General features: G+C 46.2%; 1 protein-coding gene across 3 annotated transcripts in view; it reads left to right on the top strand.

Annotated features, from left to right (window-relative positions):
• dst (dystonin) overlaps positions 1-22,203 on the top strand; it is a 614,201-nt gene that overhangs the window by 221,782 nt on the left and 370,216 nt on the right. For all 3 annotated transcript variants that reach the window (XM_080191940.1, XM_080191941.1, XM_080191942.1), the window contains one exon: positions 20,156-20,322. In XM_080191940.1, the coding sequence (XP_080048066.1) occupies positions 20,156-20,322 (167 nt within the window). The remainder of the gene's footprint in view (positions 1-20,155; positions 20,323-22,203) is intronic.

Genomic DNA, 22,203 nt, shown 5'->3' with positions numbered 1-22,203 from the left:
CAGTCAGTCCTTCAAGTCAACAATGATTAAGATCGATACAAACCTCATTAAAATGAAAGCCCTCTTGCTAAATTAAGAACCTCGATAATGGAGTGTATTAATCATTTCAGCCTGTTTTTTTTTAAACAATTCTTCCTTTGCGAATGATGTCATGCACTAATTCAAACACCCGACTTTTCAGATTCAGTAAGTGTCGGTTGTACGGGAAATGTGAGGTCTTTTATAGGTTAAATTATGTGCCTTCAAGCTTGCAGAATAATTTGTGGGTGTCACAATTGAATGTTAAAGTGCATTAGTTTCATCTTGTTTCCTTGTTTAATGATAGCACAAACAAGCTCTTTGAAGAAATGGGTGTTGCCCGGAGAATCCCTAGTTCCATAAGGTGATCAAATGTCCGTGAACAATAAGCATTCCTCTAGGGAATAATGCGAACTGTTACAGCAATGAAATGCAATATGCAGACATGATGGTTATGTTACTGGACGAATAATCCAGGGACCCCCCCTTCCCTGCCTCCCAGTGATAGGCCTGGCGAGCCATCGAAACGTCCGTTCACCCCGGCCGCACGGGAAGATCCCGCTGATGTGAGAAATTCCGAATCCTGAGTTTCCCTGCCCCACAGAGCCACGCTGTTGGATGTTATAAATGCTGACTTGAGTATGAATCTGACTGTGAAGCTGTCAGTGACAAAAAGGTCCAACAGGTTTACTGCCGTGCTTGAGGGAAGGGAAAGATGTTATGCTAACATTGCCTGGCTGATAGATGACCTCTGTCCCATGCCCGACGTGGTTGACTTTTAACTGCCTTCTATCGCAAGTTGGCTCAAACTGCTGAATGCAGCCATTGGAAGGGAAGGCTTGTCATCACCTTCTGAAGGGCAATGCATGTCGGACTTTGCCAGCACAGTCGGTGTCCTCCAGAATACTGGCCATTAGCATCTCTTAGCCTTTCCCCTAGTTTCTGTGGCTATGACTCATCTTTCACTCCCCCACCCTACAATATAAATATCTCCTACTGTCTTTTAGCTTTGCCAGAGGGTCATCTGGACTCCGATGCCTTTTAGCTTTGCCAGAGGGTCATCTGGACTCGAAACGTCAGCTCTTTTCTCTCCTTACGGATGCTGCCAGACCTGCTGAGATTTTCCAGCATTTTCTCTTTTGGTCCCCAGAAAACTTGGTTTTTATATCAGTGCTGCATAGCTAGCCTAACAGAATTATGGGATTAGTATGAAATCAGGTCAATTTATCTTTATGACTAAGAGTTGCAATGGTTTTTTTTTTAATCTCGCTTTTTTCATTAATTTTAATCAAAATCTCTTTCATGCTCTGCTCCTGGAACCCCAGCCTCTCGTTCTGATTCTCCTGCCAGTAGTATAATTTTGATTTGATTTATGATTGTCGCATGTTTTGTCGCATAGGACAGCACGGTGGCACAGTGATTAGCACTGCTGCCTCACAGTGCCAGGCATTTGGGTTGGTTCCCGGCTTGGGTTACTGTCTGTGTGGAGTCTACATGTTCTTCCCATGTCGGCATGTGTTTTCTCCAGGTGCTCCTGTTTCCGAAAGATGTGCTGGTTAGCAGCATTAGCCTTTGCTAAATTCTCCTTCAGTGTGCCCGAACAGGCGCAAGAGTGTGGTAACTCGGGGATTTTCACAGTAACTTCATTGCAGTGTTAATCTTTTGATACTAATAAATAAACTTAAACAGCAAAAACACAGCATACCGTTGATAGAGTACTTGAGAGAAGGAAAGAAGAGAGTGCAGAATGGAGTGTTGCAGTCATAGCTAGCATGCAGAGAAAGATCAACTTAATATAAGGTAGCAAAATACAGAAATATGCTGGAAAATCTCAGCAGGTCTGATAGCATCTGTGGGGAGAGAATAGAGCCAATGTTTTGAGTCTAGACTTGAAACATTGGCTTTACTGCCTCCACAGATGCTGTCAGGCCTGCTGAGATTTTTATGTTGTTATTCCAGATTCCAGCATCTGCTTTTAGCTGAATGTAAGGTAGGTCCATTCAGAAGTCTGATGGCAGCAGGGAAGAAGCTGTTCTTGAGCTGTTCTTCAGTTAACCGTTGATTCTGGTTCCTCTGTTTGGCTGGGTTCTTACCTGCGGCTGCTGGACTCAGCTAGTGGTCGATGCATGGAGCTCTTCACCACAGGGGTGTGGTTGAGGCGACTATCCTTGGGGGGGGGTGCCTTTAAGGGAGAGAGCAGGAGACGCATGGGTGAGAAAGGAATGGCAGGGTATGCTGGTGAGGTTAGATGAAGTGGGTTGGGAGGAAGATTGTGTGGAGCGTTAATACCGACACAAACCAGTTGGGCTGAATGGCCTGTTTCTGTGCTGCAAATTCAATGTGAAATACGAAGTGAATTATCTTCCATAGGTTACTGTTGGACAAATTGCGAAGTAAATAATCCAATTTTTGCTTACGGTGGATATAAACAAAGGATATTGTACTGACCTTGCATGCATAAATCTGCTTAATGTAAAAGAGAGAATTAATGTATCTCATCCTCAGATGCTCCAGGGCACTTTGTAAACAGTACTTCTCAGTCATAGTGAGGCAGGCAAATGCAGCAGCTCGGAAGGTACAGCAAGATCCCACAAAATGCAGAACATGAGTGGTGAGGAAGAACGATTGGCTTCTCTTTAAGTTATATCCTTTCGTTTAACATTCATCCAAACCAAGTCTTGAGGGACTCATTAATATCTCTGATGAATATAAAGGTGACACCTCCAACACTTAGACCGTACTTTGTTATACAGAGAGGAAGTTGGAGTGATGAGCGAGAGTTGTAATTCAGGTTAAACTTGATCACTTTGGCTTTCAGAAAGGATACAGTCTCATGGCAGTTAGCACTCTCATTACATTGAGGATGTAGTCTGCAATGTCACCAAGGTTTGATTTATTATTGTCACAAGTATTGGGATACAGTGAAAAGTATTGTTTCTTGCAAGCTATATAGGCAAAGCATACCATTCATAGAGTACATGGGGAAAAGAAAAGGAGAGAGTGCAGAATGTAGTGTTACAGTCATGGTTAGGATGCAGAGAAAGATCAACTTGATATAAGATCGGTCCATTTGAAAGTCTGATGGCAGGGAGGAAAAAGCATTTCTTGAATTATTGAACCCTGAAGTGCCGAAGGGGGCCATTCGGCTGATGGAGTCAGCGCCAACCACAACCCCACCCAGATCCTATCCCCATAACCCCATGCATTTACCCTAGCTAGTCCCTCTGACACTAAGGGGTAATTTACCATGGTCAATCCACCTAACCCACACATCTTTGGACTGTGGGAGGAAACCAGAGCACCCGGAGGAAACCCACGCAAACATGGGGAGAGTTGTGTGGAATCCGCACATCGGTGACCCAAGCCAGGAATCGAACAGGGGTCCCTGGTGCTGTGAGGCAGCAGTGCTGACCACTGTGTTACCGCACGGGTTGGTACGTGATCACAGACTTTTGTAGCTTCTTCCCAACAGAAGAAGGTGGATGAAAATATGTCTGTGGTGTGTCGGGTCCTTGATTATACTGGCTGCTTTTCCAAGACAGTGGGGAGTGTAGATGGAGTCAATGCTTTGTGTGATGGACTGGGCTACATTCACAACTTTTTGTAGTTTCTTGCAGTCCTGGTTCGAGCAGGAGCCATACTAAGCTGTGATACATCCAGAAAGAATGCTTTCTTTGGTACATCTATAAAGGTTTGTGAGGATCGTAACGGATACGCCAAATTTCTGACTGCACTAAGTGACCAACAGCCACCGACTTTGTGTCTGTTGTCATTGGAAGTGCTGAAATTGTGTTTCTATGATTTCTTTCACAATGTGTCCAGGAACTTGCGATCAATTAATTCCTGTTGTAAGGTTCTGGGATTGTAAGATCTTTGTCGACATGAGAGCTAAGTGTCAGAAGCAGCGTATACGAAGGCTGAAGCATAGAAAGCGGAAGGTGAGGCCGGGGTCCACGTGAAAGACTGCTGGTCAGGCTTTGTTGAATCTTGGATGGCAAATGGACTCTGATGCTTCTTTATCTAAGGCCAACAGTGCAGAGGCATCTCAGATGCTGGTTGTGCAAAGATCTTGCACGTTGGTTGTGGTCCTGTGCCTTCATGTCTGGTAGTTGCAAAATAAAATGGGAAAAACCAAAAACAAAAGAAATGGAACTGACCTGAGGCTTATTCTTTCTGAAGCTGATTGAGGGAGGAATGGTAGATAACACACTGCTCTGTCAAATAGTGCTGCAAGGTCATTTGGGTTCACCCATGAGGACAAACAGGGACTGTCTCATCTGAAAGAGGCCACCTCCAACAATGCTGCAGTGTCAGTGTCAAGGCTGTATTATGGCCCAGATCCTGTAGTCTCCAGAGCATTGAAGATCAGATATATCCCGGAAGATGAGCTACGGGAGCCCCTCCAAAGTCCCAACCTAGTTTTTCTGCTGGTATTTCCTGGGGAGTTTGAACTTCTCAACTCTCTGGCACTCTCTCACACTTGGAGAATTAAGAGTCATGGACCTCAGTTGATTCCGACTTAGCGAGGAAATGTTTCTCGGATAAATCCCAGTCTAACTCTCGGTCAACTGTTCAAGTGACACCCCAACTCTTTCCCCCTTGAACCTCTAACTCCCTGAGCAACCCCCTACCTCCTGACTCCCCCCTGACTACCCAACCTTGCCTCCCCCTCCCAACTCCCTTTTCCCCCTTTCACCCCTGACCTGACTCCCACGCTGACCCTCTGACTTCACCCCGAGCCCAACCTGACAAGCTTCTGCCCTGATTCCACCGCCTGACTTCGCCACCCTGAACTCTCAACTCTGACCCATCCTGACCGCCTCATCGCTTGTCCACCCACCCACTTCCGTCCTGACCCGATGACCCCTCAGCCAGAAAGTTTAGCGGGTGATTCTTGACAGTCAGTCAGAACAAATTATTTTTGCATTGTCAATGTGTACCAACTAGAAATGTAAAAAAAAACTTTGTTTGAACGTGCTTTGGACTGGTTTTCCTAAGGAAGTCCTGCAGAATTATCTTCAATTCTTAGAAGCTACTGGCAAATCTGATTGAACTAACAACTCTTATGTGTGTCGGAAGACCCAGGTGTGTTGCTGATTACACCAGAAATGTCCACCCATGCTCAGACTGCAGTATTATCTGTTCAAAACTGTGACATCCTGGAATGTTACAGCGAGTTTAGTCAGTCTCAATCTTTCGGGGGCTGTTTTCTGTTTATTTAAGGAGTATAAGGATTGTAGAAAGGAGCTTAAAAGGGAAATTAGGAGAGCCAGAAGGGGTCATGAGAAGGCCTTGGCGGGTAAGATTAAGGAGAATCCCAAGGCCTTCTATAAATATGTGAAAAGTAAAAGGATGAGAAGAGAAGGGATAGGACCTATAAAAGGTGAAGGGGGAAAGGTCTGTGTGGAACCAGAAGAAATGGCAGAGGTGCTTAATGAGTACTTTGCCTCAGTATTCACGGTGGAAACTGATCTGGGAGATTTTGCTACAGATTTGCAGCAGATGGAAAAGATTGAGTATGTGGATATTAAGGAAGAGGATGTGTTAGAACTTTTGAATTCTATCAAGATAGATAAGTCGCCGGGACCAGATGGGATGTACCCCAGGATACTGTGGGAGGTGAGGGAGGTGATTGCAGAGCCCCTGGCGATGATCTTTGCGTCGTCAATGGAGACGGGAGAGGTTCCCGAAGATTGGAGGATTGCGGATGTGGTTCACATTTTCACGAAAGGGAACAGAGATAGCCATCTGTTCTAGGACCCTTGCTGTTTGTCATTTTCATAAATGACCTAGATGAGGAAGTGGAGGGATGGGTTAGTAAGTTCGCCGATGACACGAAGGTTGGTGGTGTTGTGGATGGTCTGGAAGGATGTCAGAAGTTGCAGCAGGACATAAATAGGATGCAGGACTGGGTGGAGAAGTGGCAGATGGACTTCAACGCGGATAAATGTGTAGTCGTCCATTTTGGCGGGACCAACGGGATGAACGAGCACACTATCATGGGCAGGAGTCTTAGTAGTGTTGAAGAGCAGAAGGATCTTGGGGTCCGGGTCCACAGGAGTCTTAAATCAGCCTCACAGGTGGAGGATGTGGTCAAGAAGGCGTATGGTGTACTGGCCTTCATTAATCGAGGGATTGAGTTTAGGAATCGGGAGGTAATGCTGCAACTTTATAAGACCCTTGCCAGGCCTCACTTGGAGTACTGTGCGCAGTTCTGGTCGCTTCACTAAAGGAAGGACGTAGAAGCTATTGAAAGGGTACAGAGGAGATTTACAAGGATGTTGCCTGGATTAGGAGGCATGCCTTATGAAGATAGGTTGAGGGAGCTGGGACCCTTCTCCCTGGAGAGACGAAGGCTGAGAGGCGACCTGATAGAGGTTTATAAAATGTTGAGAGGAATAGATTGGGTGGATTCTCAGAGGCTATTTCCCCGGGTTGAAATGGTCGCTACGAGAGGACACAGATTTAAGGTGCGGGGAGGCAAGTACAGAAGTGATGTTAGGGGTAAGTTTTTCACTCGGAGGGTGGTGAGTGAATGGAATCGGCTGCCGTCAGTGGTGGTGGAGGCGAACTCGCTGGGGTCTTTTGAAAGACTTCTGGATGAGTATATGGGATTTAATGGATTGGGGGTTATAGATAGGTCTATGGATTAGTAGGTGTTGATGTGATCGGCGCAACTCGTGGGCTGAAGGGCCTGTTTGTGCTGTAGTGTTCTATGTTCTGTGTTCTTCCCCATAATTCCATTTATTAATCTTGGTCTCAGTTGAAATTTACCAAGTTTGATGTCCACCCGAGTCACTGAAAGACCAGTGACGTTGGGTCCCAAGTTTGGGATGCTTCTGTTCAACCCTTCGTTGCTGGGAGGCGATGGCCTAGTGGTGTTATCGTTGGCCTATTAATCCAGAGGCCCACCTGGGGTTCGAATCTCGCCTGGGCAGGTGGTAGAATTTGAATTCAATAAAAAAAAATCTGGAATTAAGAATCTACTGATGGCTGTGAAAGCATTGTCGATTGTTAGAAAATCCCATTGTCGGTTCAGTAATGTCCTTTTCGGGAAGGAAATCTGCCATCCTTACCCAGTCTGGCCTACACGTGACTCCAGAGCCACAGCAATGTGGTTCACTCTCAACTACCCTGGGGCAGCTAGGAATAGACGATAAATGCTGCCCAGCCAGTGATGCTCATTTCCTACGAATGAATAGAAGAAAATGAACAGTTGTGATTTTAATTCTGAAATATTCTTCCCCCCACCTCTCCCCTGACCCATTCTGTTCCCTCTGCACCGCCTCTGCCTGTGCCTCTGCCTCACCTTGAGTCAACTTTGGCATTGCAATTCATCAACTGTTGCCTTTTGTAAGGAATACTCAAATGCAAATTTCTGGCACTAAAAATCATTTACATTTGAAGCTCCTAGTATTTTTGATTCTGAGCCAGGGTTTTCTTTGAATCTGGTGCGTACTTGTGCAAGTTTCAACTGTCTCTTCACTGGAACTCATTTGTCAAGTTGAGAATTCGAAAGTGATGTATTCTTGAAAGTGTTATCACACAACGTCCTTCGTCAATCTGCTCCACCTCGCGCCACACACACACACACACACACACACACACACACACACACACACACACACACACACACACACACACACACACACACACACACACTCGCGCTCTCTCTGGTGCCTCACCATCCCAACCCAGTTACAAATTGAGCCAAGTCTCCGTTGCCTGATTCTTGACCTTTTTTTCCCCCTCGAAATCTTTATAACAAATAAATCCAAAGCTTTGAAATAAGTTTTCATCTTCATGCTTGCAGTGTTTTTTTTTCCCCTGGAATACTCGCAGCAGTGTTCTAGAGTATCAAGTCCTCCCCTGGCTTCTGAGCCTCATGATGTGGAGATGGGTTAAGTACAGTAAGAAGCCTCACAACACCAGGTTAAAGTCCAACAGGTTTATTTGGTAGCAGAAGCCACTAGCTTTCGGAGCACTGCTCCCTCATCGGGTGAGTGGGAGTTCTGTTCACAAACAGGGGATAGAAAGACACAAACTCAATTTACAAAATAATGATTGGAATGCGAGTCTTTACAGGTAATCAAGTCTTAAAGGGACAGACAGTGTGAGTGGAGAGAGGGTTAAGCACAGGTTAAAGAGATGTGTATTGTCTCCAGACAGGACAGTTAGATTTTGCAAGTCCTGGGGGTTATAGATAGTGTGATACGAGCCCAAGATCCTGGTTGAGGCCATCCTCATGTGTATGAAACTTGGCTATCAGTTTCTGCTCAGCGACTGTGCGCTGCAGTGTGTCGTGAAGGCCGTCTTGGAGAACGCTTACCCGAAGATCAGAGGCCGAATGCCCGTGACCGCTGAAGTGTTCCCTGACGGGAAGAGAACGCTCTCTTGCCTGGTGATTGTCGAGTGGTGTTCATTTCATCTGTTGTCGTAGCGTCTCCACGGTTTTCTGACCCTCATGGCAGGATTGCCTCAGGAGTATCAATAGCCACTAAGCTATTGGAAGCTCTTGGCAAATCCAGGTGGATTAACAACTCTTATCTGTGTGGGAAGATCCAAGTGAGTTGCTGATTTCACTAGAAAGATCAAGTGTCACATTTGTTTGCAGAGTGATGAGCACCTTCAATCCTTCCTTCTCAGATTCACCCATGATAAGGCTGCAGTCCTATCTGTTCAAAACCGTGACATCCTGGAACGTTAGAACAAGTTCAGTCAGTCTCAATCTTTTGGAGACTGTTTTCTGTTTTATTTAAGGATCTTTTCCCCATAATTCCATTTATTTATCTTGGTCTCAGTTTGAAATTTACCACATTTGATGTCCACCCAAGTGGACCAGTGACGTTGGGCCCCAGTTTGGGATGCTTCTGTCCAACCTCTCGATGCTGGAAGGTGGTAGCCCAGTGGCATTATCCTTGGCCTATTAATCCGGAAACTCAGCTAATGTTCTGGGGATGCCGGTTCGAACCCCGCCTGGGCAAGTGAATTCGCTTAAAAAAAACCTGGAATTAAGAATCTACTGATGGCCATGAAACCAATATCGTTGTTGAGGTTCTGAGTTTGTCAGCCTGTTGGTTTTATTCAGTTGTATCGACAAAGGTTCCTCCAGTTGAAAGTGGAGGGCCAGAAGTGTTTGCGAGAAACTACAATGGGGGTTAGTGTGTATGTATAATGCAAAGCTGCATTTGATTTCATAGAATCATAGAAACCCTACAGTGCAGAAAGAGGCCATTTGGCCCATCCAGTCTGCACCGATCACAATCCCACCCAGGCCCTACCCCCACATCCCTACATATTTACCGGCTAATCCCTCTAACCTACGCATCTCAGGACACTTAAGGATCAATTTAGCAATCAATCTAACCCGCGCATCTTTGGACTGCGAGAGGAAACCGGAGCACCCAGAGGAAACCCACGCAGACATGAGGAGAATGTGCAGACTCCACACAGACAGTGACCTAAGCCGGGAATCAAACTCGGGTCTCCGGAGCTGTGAAGCAGCGGTGCTAACCACTTGCTACTGTGCCGCCCTTTGATTTGATTTATTATTGTTGCATGTGTTAGTATGCAATGAAAAGTATTGTTTCTTGTGTGCTATCCAGACAAAAGCATACTGTTCATAGAGAAGGAAAGGAGACAGTTCAGAATGCAATGTTAACAGCTAGGAATATAGAGAAAGATCAACTTAATGCAAGGTAGGTCCTTTCAAAAGTCTGATGGCAGCAGGGAAGAAGCTGTTCTTGAGTCAGTGGGTAGTGTCCTCAGACTCGTGTGCCTTTTCCCGAAGGGAAGAAGGCGTAAGAGAGTGCGTCTGGGTTGGGTGGGGTACTTAATATCCTTCCTTTCTATAATAGGGTGACCAGAACTGTATATGACCAATGAAAACAAGCATGCTGAATGCCTTCTTCACCACTCTGTCCACCTGTGACTCCACTTTCAAGGAACTATGAACATGTACCGCTAGATCTCTTTGTTCTGTAACTCTCCCTAATGTCCTACCACTATCTGAGTAAGTCCTGCTGTGGTTCAATCTACCAAAATGCATCACCTCATATTTAATTAAATTCCATCTGCCATTTGTCAGCCCACTGGCCCAAGTGATCAAGATCCTGTTGCAATCCAAGATAAACTTTCTTCACTGTCCACTCTGCCACCAATCTTGATGTCATCTGCAAACTTAGTAACCATGCCACCCATATTCTCATCCAAATCATTAATATAAATGACAAATATCAGTGGACCCAGCACTGATCCCTGAGGCACACCGCTGGTCACAGACCTCCAGTTTGAAAAACAACCTTCTACCATTGGCATCTGTCATCAAGCCAATTTTGTATCTGTTTAGCTATCTCACCCTGGATCCTGTGATATTTAACCTTGTGCAACAAGCTACCATGTGATACTTCATTGGTTCTGAAGTGCCTTGCAACATCCCATGGTTATCAAAGGCATAACATGAGTGCAAGTTTTTTTTAAAATTTGTCTAAGGGCAGCACAGTGGTTAGCGCTGCTGCCTTTCAGTACCAGTGACCTGGGTTCGATTCCTGGCTTGGGTCACTGTGTGTGGAGTCTGCACGTTCTTCCTGTGTATGCTTGGGCTTCCTTTGAGTGTTCCAGTTTACTCCCACACACCAAAGATGTGTGGGTTAGGTAGATTGGCCACACTACATTACCCCTTAGGTGTCCCGGGATGCGTAGGTTAGAGGGATTAGCAGGGTAGATATATGGGGTTACGGGAATCGGGCCAGGGTGGGATTGTTGTCAGTGCAGACATGATGGGCCGAATGGCTTCCTTCTGCACTGTAGGGATTCTTTGATCTTCTTGGGCCTCTTTGCTCTGACCCTGCCTGCTGAGCAGCTTGAACTGTTGAATTTAGAAGAACAGTATGGGCCTTAAATCAACCCACATTGAAATCACAATGGCAGACTGCGAATACACCTCCACAATCAGGCTGCAATTATTGAGGGCAAACAGGCATTGTGAACAGAGAATAACCAGTTAAAATGCCAACATGAAGAGGGTGCGATGTCTCCAGACATGATATTAATGTCACAACCACCACCCTCCCTTCAGTCGCAAGCAGGCTTGCATTAACACTGCAATGAAGTTACTGTGCAAATCCTCTAGTCGCCACACTACAGCACCTGTTTGGGTACACTGAACGAGAACTTAGCACGGCTAACCAGCGTGTCTTTCAGACTGTGGGAGGAAACCGGAGCACCCAGAGGAAACACACGCAAACACGGGAAGAACATTCAGATTCAGCACAGACAGTGAGCCAAGCTGGGAATTGAACCAACCCCAGTGCTGAGAGGCAGTAGCGCTAATCACTGCGTCGCCCCATAGTATATTCGTGTTGGGTTCAACACATGACTTATACTTATGGTCCAGCCATTATTCGGACAACTCATCCACCCGCACGGCGACTACTTTCCTACATCATTTGGACAGCAAATAGACTCATCCAATTGGAAACCTGGCGATGATGCAGCTTGCATGGATATAACTGGAATGGGGCAAGGCTATTGGCAGTTTTTGGGGTGTTCACTCGTAACCTTAATGTAAATTTGAAGGAGATGCAAACAAGGCAGGGCGTGCCTGAATGAGAACATTCCAGCAAATTCAGCTCTGACACCCTTGTAGGTGGGGAAGAACTGATGACAACACTTTTAACGTGATTAACATTAGGAGGGAGGCAACGACTAGTGGTATTAGCACTAGGCTATTAATCCAGAAACTCAGCTAATGTTCTGGAGACCCGGGTTCGAGTCCCGCCACAGTAGTGAGGGAATTTTAATTCAACAACAAAAAAAAATGGAATTAAGAATCTACCAGTGACTGTGAAACCATTGTCGATGGTCAGAAAAACCCATCTCGCTCACCAATGTCCTTTAGGGAAGGAAATCTGCCGTCCTTACCTGGTCTGGCCGACATGTGACTCCAGAGCCACAGCAATTCTCAACTACTCTTGGGCTTCCAAGGATGGACAATAAATGCTGGCCAGCCAGCGACGCCCATGTCCCAAAAGTGAATGAAAAAAAATATCAGCTTTGACCCAACTGCTCTTGGAACATGGGAACTGATGGAGATCAAGGTCTAGCTGGCTCCCCTTCTCCCATCTCCATAGTCACATGACAAAAAGGAAATGGAGTTGTTAACTTACCATAGCAATCAATCTCCACCAAACAGACCCCCATCTGAAGCAAAGAAAACCCTGGTGGTGGAGAACTTTGGAAACCGGAGGTCTATTCTCATGTGATTTTCCCAAATAGACTATACTGATCATAGGTGGAGTCTCAAATTACTCATTCTGTATCCCAATTCCCTAAGAGAAGCTGAATTTAAACAGATCCTGACTAACTAATCTTACCAGATCTTTAGGAATCATAGACTGCATACGAAAATTTTCTTCAAGATTACCATTATATATTTTCTTTTTATTCCATCGGCAGCATGCTATGCCCAGCTAGGAGTGTGAACTTTTTCTCCAGCCACTCTATCCCACATCTTCCTAGAATTCTTACACTGAATTTCACCGTTGTTTTGGTTCACAGAACCATAGAATCCTGACAGTGCGGAATAGGCCATTCAGCCTATTGAGGCTGTGCCAACTCTCTGATAAAGTATCTCAGCCAGGCCTTCTCCATCTCTGTAACCACACCTATTCTGTGGAGATGCTGGCGTTGGACTGGGGTAAGCACAGTAAGAAGCTTCTCACAACACCAGGTTAAAGTCCAACAGGCACTAGCTTTCAGAGTGTCAGGCTCCTTCCACCCACTTAGCATGGCTAATCCACCTAAGCTACAAAAGGGTCGTAAATGAAGCCCTTTCCATTAGGCAGACCAGCTTAGGACTTGATGGATTGAGTTATAAGAAGAGGCTGGATAGAGTGGGACGTTTTTCTCTGGAACACAGAAAGCTGAGAGGTGACCTTATAGAGATCTATAAAATAATAAAGAGCATAGATCAGCTAGATAGTCAATATCTTGTCCCAAAGGTAGAGAAGCCTAAAACTAGAGGGCCAGGTTTAAGGTGAGAAGGGAGAGATGCAAAAGTGTTCAAAGGGGCAATTTTTTTTCACAGAGGGTGGTGAGTGTCTGGAACAAGCTGCCAGGGGTAGTAGTCGAGGTGGTTCCAATTTTGTCTTTTAAAAAGCATTTAGGCAGTTACATGGGTATGATGGGTATGAAGGGGTACGGGCCAAATGTGGACAATTGTGATCAGCTTGGGGCTGTAAAAGAAAAAAAATGGGTGGCATGGACAAGTTGGGCCAAAGGGCCTGTTTCCATGCTGTAAACCTTTATGCTTCTCGATGAGTACCTTGGTTTAGTTGGTGTTGTAATGTAGGAAACACAGCCACCAATTTGCGCGCTGTAACCTTCCACAAATAACAATGTGGTAATAACCAGATCATCTTTGTTTTTTTTTACGTGATGTTTGCAAAATGGAATCATAGAATCCCCACAGTACAGAAGGAGGCCATTTGGCCCATTGAACATGAATCAACAACAATCCCACCCTATCTCCATATATCCATGTATTTTCACTGCTAATCCCCCTGACGCTAATGGTCAATTTAACGAGGCCATTGCAGCTAACCCACACGTTTTTGGAGTGTAGGAGGAAGCTGGAGCACCCAGAGGAAACCCACGCAGACACAGGGAGAACGTGCAGACTCTGCACAAACAGTGACCCAAGGCTGGAATGGAACCTGGTGCTGTGAGGCAGCAGCACTAACCACTGTGCCACCGTGCTGTGGCTAAGTGATATTGACCAGGGCATTGTGGGGAGCTCTCCTGCTGTTTTGAGGAAATGGCATGGGCTTTTTTTTTCATTCATCTCAGAACAATGGGGGGCTCAGCTTACATCTCTCTGGAAAAAGACCCCTCTTGGCAGTGCGGCCCTCCCTCAGCACTGTCCCTCTTGACAGTGCAGCCCTCCCTCAGCACTTCATTAGAAACGCCAGCTTGGATTTTGTGCTCAGGTATCTGGGGTGGGACTTAACACCACAACCTTTTGACTTGGAGAGGTGAGTGCTGTCCGCAGAGCATCACTTCAGCCTCTGGTTCTTGCTCAGTACTTGGCCCTGGTTGTTTTGCTGCTTAAAAAAAAAAGGAGGAAGAGAGATAAAGGGGAGGAGGTACTGGTTAGCCTGACATCGGAGGTGGGGAAAATGCTGAATTATTAAGGATGTAACAACTGAGCATTTGGGAAGTGGTGACAGGATAGGTCCAAGTCAGTATATGTCCACCAAAGAAAAATTATGCTTGACAAATCTTCTGGAATTTTTTGAGGCTGTGATCAGTAGGATGGACAAGGATGTACCAGTGGATGCTGTGTATCTGGACTTTCAAAAGGCTCTTAACAAGGTCCCACACAGAGCTTAGTGAGCAAAATTAAAGCTGATAGTAATGGAGATAATGTAGTGACGTGGATGGAGAACTAGTTGGTGGACAGGAAGCAGAGTGGGAATAAACGGGTCCTTCCCAGAGTGGCAGACATTGACTAGTGGGGTACCACAGGGCTGGGACCCCAGATCTTCACAACATACATTAATGATTTGGACGAAGGAATTGAATGCAGTGTCTCCAAATTTGCAGACAGCACTAAGCTTGGTGGCAGTGTATGCTGTGAGGAGGGTGCTGAGAGGCCGCAGGGTGACTTGGACAGCTTGGCTGAGTGGTCAAATGCTTGGCAAATGCAAAATAACGTGGAAAATTGGAGGTTATCCACTTTGGTGGCAAAGACAGGAAGGTACGTTGTTTTCGGAATGGTGGCAGCTTAGGAAAAGGGAAAGTTCAACGTGACCTGGGTGGCATGGTGGGACAGTCGCTGAAGCAGGCGATGAGGAACACTAATGGCATGCTGGCTTTAAGAGCAAGAGGATTTGAGTGCAGGAGTAAGGATGTCTTGTTGCAGTTATACAGGATCTAGGTGAGGCCACACCTTGAGTATTATGATCAGTTTTGATCTCTTGTTCTGACAGAGGACATTCTCGCTTTTGAGGGAGTCCAGCGAAAGTTTACCAGACTGATTCCTGGAATAGCAGGGCTGACGAATGAAGAGACTGGATGGACTGGGCTTGTACTCACTGGATTTTAGAAGAGTGAGAGGGGATCTCATTGAAACATCTGAAATCCTGATGGGACTGGACAGGCTGGATGTGGGAAGAATGTTCCTGATGTTGGGGAAGTCCAGAACTAGGAACCGCAGCCTAAGAGTAAGGGGCAAGCCATTGAGGATTGAGATGAGGAATAACTTGTTCACTGAGTTGTGAACCTGTGGAATTCTCTACCACAGAAAATTGTTAGGTATGTTCAAAAAGGAGCTGGATGTGGCCCTTGTGGCTAAAGGGATCAAGGGGTATGGAGAGAAAGTAGGAGTGAAAGTGTACAATCAGCCATGATCATATTGAATGGTGGTGCATGCTCAATGGGCCGAATGGCCTACTCCTGCACCTATTTCTTTTGTTTCTATGTTTAGACTGGGAGGAAATATTACCTATTGGCCAGCCATAGCCACGTATTGTGTTGAAGCTATCCCACGTACAGACAGCAGATCTTGAATTATTGAAGAGGTGTCTGGGCGTTGAGTTGCTGTCTTGCGTCATTGAAATTACAATCAGAGGTTTATGCCTTGGCAAACGGGATTCGCATCACAAACCACAATTCTGACTGAGAAATGAAGTCATTCCAGCAAATGCTTATTATCAATACAATTACAGGATCATCCCACACAGAGAGGGCACTTGGCCCATAATACCTCTTTCCATTCAGTGGTAAAGCTTATTCACAAAGTTCCACACCCCTATTCATTCCTTATTATCTGGCAACAGGGTGGCACAGTGGTTAGCCTCGCAGCTCCAGGGACCCGGGTTCGATTCCCGACTTGAGTCACTCTCCATGTGGAGTCTACACATTCTCCCCGTGTATGCATGGGTTTCCTCCGGGTGCCCCAGTTTCCTCCCACAGTCCAAAGATGTGCAGGTTAGGTGGATTGGTCATGCAAAATTGCGCCCGATCAGGGGAACTAGCTAGGGTAAATGCATGGGGTTATGGGACACCCGCGTCCCACGAATGAATAATAAAAAAGTTACCAAATATTTCGGTACCACAGTTGCACTCTGAGAATGATAAGCTTGACAACATCTGAGCCTGATTCACGAGTCAGAAATAAAATCTGTATTGGGCACACAGGCTTAATCTGCTTGCTGGCAAAGAGACAAGAATAGATCAACTGCTTAGATGTTGTAAACGGCTGTTTAGCCAAATTTAAGGCAAAACTTCCACCCCATCTGCTGTATTCAGCTTGCTTTTGAACATATCTAACCAACAGTTCTCTGTGGTAGAGAATTTCATAGGTTCACAACTCTGAGTGAACAAGTTATTCCTCATCTCAATCCTGAATGGTTTACCCCTTATTCTTAGGCTGTGGCTCCTAGTTCTAGACTTCGCCAACATTGGGAACATTCTTCCCACATCCAGCCTATCCAGTCCCATCAGGATTTTCGATATTCCAGTGAGACCCCTCTCATTCTAAATTCCAGTGAGTACAAGCTCAGTCGATCCAGCCTTTCTTCACGTTCTGCCCATTATGTACACCAGGCCATCGCCTCGCCAGTGGGTTGCCATTGAAACTAACCAACGTCATGTTAAGTCTTAAGATGTTGGGTCCTGCCTCAAGGTTATGGGGATCGGGCTTGGGTGGGATTGTTGTCAATGGGCCAAACGGCCGCCTCCTGCGCTGTAGGGATTCTATGATTCATTTTTCAGGTCAAGATCCATTTCCTCATTGGAAGTTACTCTTGAATCTGTTTCCACCATAGTTTCAGACGGTGTATTCCAACTCACTAAACCAACAGTGTTAAAAAACTATGTACATAGTGGGCATAACACAGCAGATGGGGTGGAAGTTTTGCCTTAACTTTGGCTAAACAGCCATTTACAACATTTAAGCAGTTGACCTATTCTTGTCTCTTTGCCAGCAAGCAGATTAAGCCTGTGTCCAAAACAGATTTTGTTGTTTCTCACTGGTGAACCAGGCTCAGCTGTTGTAAGGCTTATCATTCTCAGAGTGCAACTATGGTTGCTAAATATTTGGTAACTTTTTTTGTTATTTGTTTGTGGGACATGGGCTTCGCTGGCCAGCCAGCATTTATTGCCCATCTCTACTTGCCCTAGGAAGGCAGTTCCGAGTCGACCGCGTTGCTGTGACTCTGGAGTCACAGACCGGGTAATGACGGCAGATTTCCTTCCCTGAAGGACATCGTTTATTTATCTATTAGTTGCAAGTAGGCTTAACGCTGCAATGAAGTTACTGTGAAAATCCTCTAGTTAGGGGACAGAGGGTTTTGCTGACAATTGATAGTGGTTTCATGGTCATCAGAATCATAGTTTCCCTACAGTGCAGAAGGAGGCCATTTGGCCCTTCGAGTCTGCACCAACCATCCAGGCCTTATTCCCGTAACCCCATATCTTTACCCTGCTAATCCTCCTAACACTGAAGTCAACTTATCATGGCCAATCAGCAGAATTACACACTTTTGGACTGTGGGAAGAAGCCGGAGCACCCGGGAGAAATCCAGGCAGACACAAGGATGGAATTGAACCCGGGTCCCTGGCACTGTGCGTCACCAGTGCTGACCACTGTGCCCCCTGCAGTGCCCACATCAATTCTTAATTCCAGGGATCTTTTATGGAATTCAGATTCCACCATCTGCCCTGACAGGATTCGAACCCAAATCCCGAGAACATTAGCTGAATTTCTGGATTAATAGCCTCACGATAAAACCACCAGGCCATCGCCTCCCCTGTGGGTTACCATTGAAACTAACCAACGTCATGTTAAGTCTTCAGATGTTGGGTCCTGCCTCAGATTGCCCCAACTGGTGGGTCTCTGAACCTTGACAGCCAAGTTTCTTTTGAGTTGTTGGCGCACTGCGCCAAGGTAGTGGCTGTTTTATAACAGTTGAGGTTTGGATAACCTTTGTCACGACCAGAGAACACCTGCGGTGCTCAGGGAGGAGAGGTTTCTGCCCTTTGGCAGAATTCCGATTCTTCGTTACAAAATCTCGCCTTTTGAAATGTTTTGGGTCCTCCAGCTCCCTTACTCGCCTTTCTGATGGAGGTGTATTTGAATGATATTGTGCTTAAAGAACACAATATGACTGAGCCTTTGAACGCAACACCAGAAGGGGAAAAGACTGCTATTGATCCTGGAAAAGGAGGGAAGATGTGGCGAAAGTGGGGAGTGTGCAGTGGACCTACCCCTGGGAAAAGCGTTTCAATTGTCTCCTTAGTAACCCCCATCTCGGTAATGACTGGCAAGAGCTCCAATTCATGGCCCCTTGTGCTCACTGACCAGCATATGGGAGTTTGGCAGGCAGCGGACAGTTTCGATGAGCTTCTCTGTGCCAACCTTGTTCTCTTGGTTGTAAAGCCCTGGGTGTTAGGTCTTCTCCCTTACTTATGCCCAACCTGCCTAACCTTTCTCAAGCTGCCTAGCTTTATTGACCAGCAAGAAAAGTTATGTATGACTGCATCATTGAGAATGAGCATAAACAATTACAGTGCGTGAAGACAGAGAATGTTCAATTTGTAGTTTTGTTTTAGCATTTGTGCAAAATGAGGCAAAAAATATGAATTTTGATAATGTGGGTGAAATAAGTTTCGCAATCATGGCTGCCACATTAATTTGGAGAAATCAGTTACAGTGATTCAAAGTCCTTATGTATGTAACTGTGATTTGTATTTAGAAAGAGGGCTTTGAAAAGGTGGCATAATGATTAGCCCTGCTGCCTCTCAGTGCTAGGGACCCAGGTTCAATTCTTGGCTTGGGTCACTGCCTGTGTGGAGCTTGCACATTCTCCCTGTGTCTGCATGGGTTTCCCCTGGGTGCTCCGCTTTCCTCGCATAGTCCAAAGTGTGCAGGTAGGTTGACTGGCCATGCTAAATTGCCCCTTAATGTCAAGGGGACCAGCTAGGTAAATGCATGAGGTTTATAGATGGGGCTTGGGTGGGATTGTTGTTGGTGCAGGCTGAATGGCCTCCTGCACTGCCGGCATCCTGTGATAATATGAAGTAATAAAATGGCCCTAAAATTATGGTTCAGAAGAATGTTATCTTAGTATCATAGAATCTGCAGTGCAGAAGGAGATAATTTGGCCCAACGAGCCTACAATCCGACCCAAGTCTCATCCCTGTAACCACTCATATTTACAGTCCTAATCCCCCTGACACCAAGGGACAATTTAGCGTAGCCAATCAAATTGTTCTGAAGTGGTGTGATAGGAGTAGAGAGATGGATCATTCTCTTTTAATCCTTGGATCTGCTAAAAGGCAGAACTAAACCAGTCAGGGCAGATCTGTAACACTTTGATACAGATTTATGAGTAAATTTTAAAGGATATGTTCTGGTGTTAGAATTTACTTGTTCATGTGTTATGTCTACGTGCTCCGTTAAATGTTGAAATGCTGATGTGGTGATTTTATACACAGCTTCAGCAGTGTGGCGGCACGGTGGTTAGCACTGATGACTCACAGTGCCGGGGACCCGGATTTGATTCCTGGCTTGGGTCACCGTCTGTGTGGAGTCTGCACGTTCTCCCCATGTCTGCGTGGGTTTCCTCCAGGCGCTCCTGTTTTCCCCCCCCACAGTCCGAAAGACGTGCTGGTTAGGTGCATTGGCCATGCTGAATTCTCCATCAGTGTGCCCGAACAGGAGCCGGAGTGTGGCGACTGGGGGTTTTCTCACTGACTTCATTGCAGTGTTAATGTAAGCCGACTTGTGACTTTAATAAATGAGCTTTAAACATCAGTAGAAGGTGAACTGATTATACAAAGCATACTGTTCATAAAGAAGGAAAGGGAAGAGAGCGCCAAATGTAGTGTTAGAGTCACAGGTTGTAGAGAAAGATCGACTTAATGCGCGTTGGGTCCATTCACATAAAATCATAAAACTCACAAAATTCATAAGAAGTGCTATAATTTTTGTTGCCGTCGCGTTGCAGTGACTTTCTGCTGTAATGTGTGCATGATTCCTTGTCACAGAGGGGAAAAAAAAAGAATCGGGCTTTTTTGGCATCACCCCTTTGCCTCCGGATACACTTTACTAATGTCAGACTTTGCTCTCCAGATCTCTGATATCCATGTCACTGGGGAGTCTGAGGACATGTCCGCCAAGGAGAAATTATTACTGTGGTCGCAACAGACAACAGAGGGCTATGCTGGAGTCAGATGCGAGAACTTCACTTCGTGTTGGAGAGATGGCAGATTATTTAATGCAATCATTCATAAATACAGGTACTGCTTTTGTATATCTCGCAGGCACGTACTGCTGTTCTCTCGTCCTTTTTTGTTTTAACCTGTTCACAATTTAAGAGCGTGAAGTGTGTGAAGTTTATTGTGTATTTGTTCCTGAGACATGAGCATTGCTGGCAATGTCAGAATGCAGGAAACGTTCTTTGCTATCCTTGCCTGAATCATCAATTTAAGATGGTTACTAACAAGTTCAATGGAGGAATTTCTTCACCCAGAGAACAAAAATGTGCAGCTGGCTACCGCGAGGTGTAATCATAGAAACTAAAAGCAGGAGTAGGCCATTTGGCCCTTCGAGCCTGCTCCACCATCCATCTTGATCATAACTGATCACCAAATTCAGTATCCTGATCCACCCCACAACCCACCCTTACTCCCCTATCCCTCGATCCCTTTAGCCCCAGATAATTGAGATAAGTGCATTCAACAGGAGGCTGAGGTTGGAATTCTGCGGCCTCTCTCGCTCCGCTGCCGTTGCCAGCTAGTCCGGAGAATTTGGAGCTGAGCTAAGCCAAGTCTCCAGTCGCTGCAGCGGGACTGGAGAATCCCAACCGTGAGCGAGGTTGGAGAATTCCAGCCTGGACGAGTACAGTACTCGACAGAAAAGAAGGCGAGGGAGAAATGAAGTAAGCTGGGTGGATCTTGTGAAGCATTAACACCTGAAAAGACCAGTTAATCGGATGGACTGTTTCTGTGCCGTAGACCTGATGTAGAAACCTGGTGAAATGATCTGGCAAAAAAGACAGTGCATCGGCTGCCAGTATAGTGAAAACAGCAACTGCTGGACAAGGCTTAGCAGATCAGACAGCGTCTCTGGAGAAATAAACAGATTAATGTTTCATAGTGCTGACCTTACGGCAGAGAAGATGTCAGGGACGATTTCTCCCCAAAACGTGCTTAGTGTCGAATTTGCGTAAAGAGTGGAATAAATCACTGGTGCCCCCCCCCAACCAGCCAGCAACCCCAACACACTCTCCTTTCTCCACCACCACCACCACCGCATAGTCCCTGTCAGCAGCCCCAACCTCGCCAGCAGGCTGACCACCCCAACCCACCTGCCCCCACCCTCATCCCAGTGGGCCAGCCCCAAATCGCTGGCCTCCCCCTTCTGTCACTCGGCCCAAATGCAGAGTGGCAGTGGGGCCCCACCCATCAGACCCTGCCCCCTTCGTTTTGCCCTATGCCAGATGGCACCGGGACTCTGGCTGCTGGAGAGAGCCCCCCCCCCCCCCCCAACCAAGTCCAGAGGTCAGGACAAGAGGAGGCAAGAACTAAGGTGAGGATTGGTCAGGCAAGAGAGAGGAAATGGGAAAACAGCCAAGGTGGGAGAGAAACAGGGGAGCAGAACGTCAAGGGGGAAATCCCTGGCAGTGAACAAAAGCAAACTGCTGCAGCTGCCAAAAATCTGAAGTAAACATTGGAGTGCCAGGTGTAATTGCTGCTTTAGAATAATAAAGTTATCAACGAGTAAAGCAATTGCAGCCCAATCCATTCGTCATTATGGGTAATAAAGGATTTGGAAATGGGCTTTGGACTCTGATGTAACCTGTACTTTTTTAGATTGCCCTTTTGGGGTAAATGGTACGTTGGCTTAGGAAGGTCCCGGACGAGCCCAAGGTTTGGGTGGCAGGATGGCATAGTGGTTAGCCCTGCTGCCTCATAGCACCAGGGAACCAGGTTCGATTCCCAGCTTAGGTCACTGTCTTTGTGGAGTTTGCACATTCTCCCCGTGTCTGCGTGGGTTTCCTCCGGGTGCTCCAGTTTCCTCCCACAGTCCAATGATGTGAGGGTTAGCTGGACTGGCCATGCGAAATTGCCCCTTAGTGTAAGGGGAAAGGAATTGGGTAAATGCATGGGGTTATGGGG

The sequence above is a fragment of the Carcharhinus amblyrhynchos genome, chromosome 7, assembly GCF_965287045.1.
Source record: "Carcharhinus amblyrhynchos chromosome 7, sCarAmb.v2.hapA, whole genome shotgun sequence".
Taxonomy (NCBI): Eukaryota; Metazoa; Chordata; class Chondrichthyes; order Carcharhiniformes; family Carcharhinidae; genus Carcharhinus; species Carcharhinus amblyrhynchos.
Note: the sequence above shows the minus strand (reverse complement) of the source record. Positions and strands in the feature narration are given on the sequence as shown.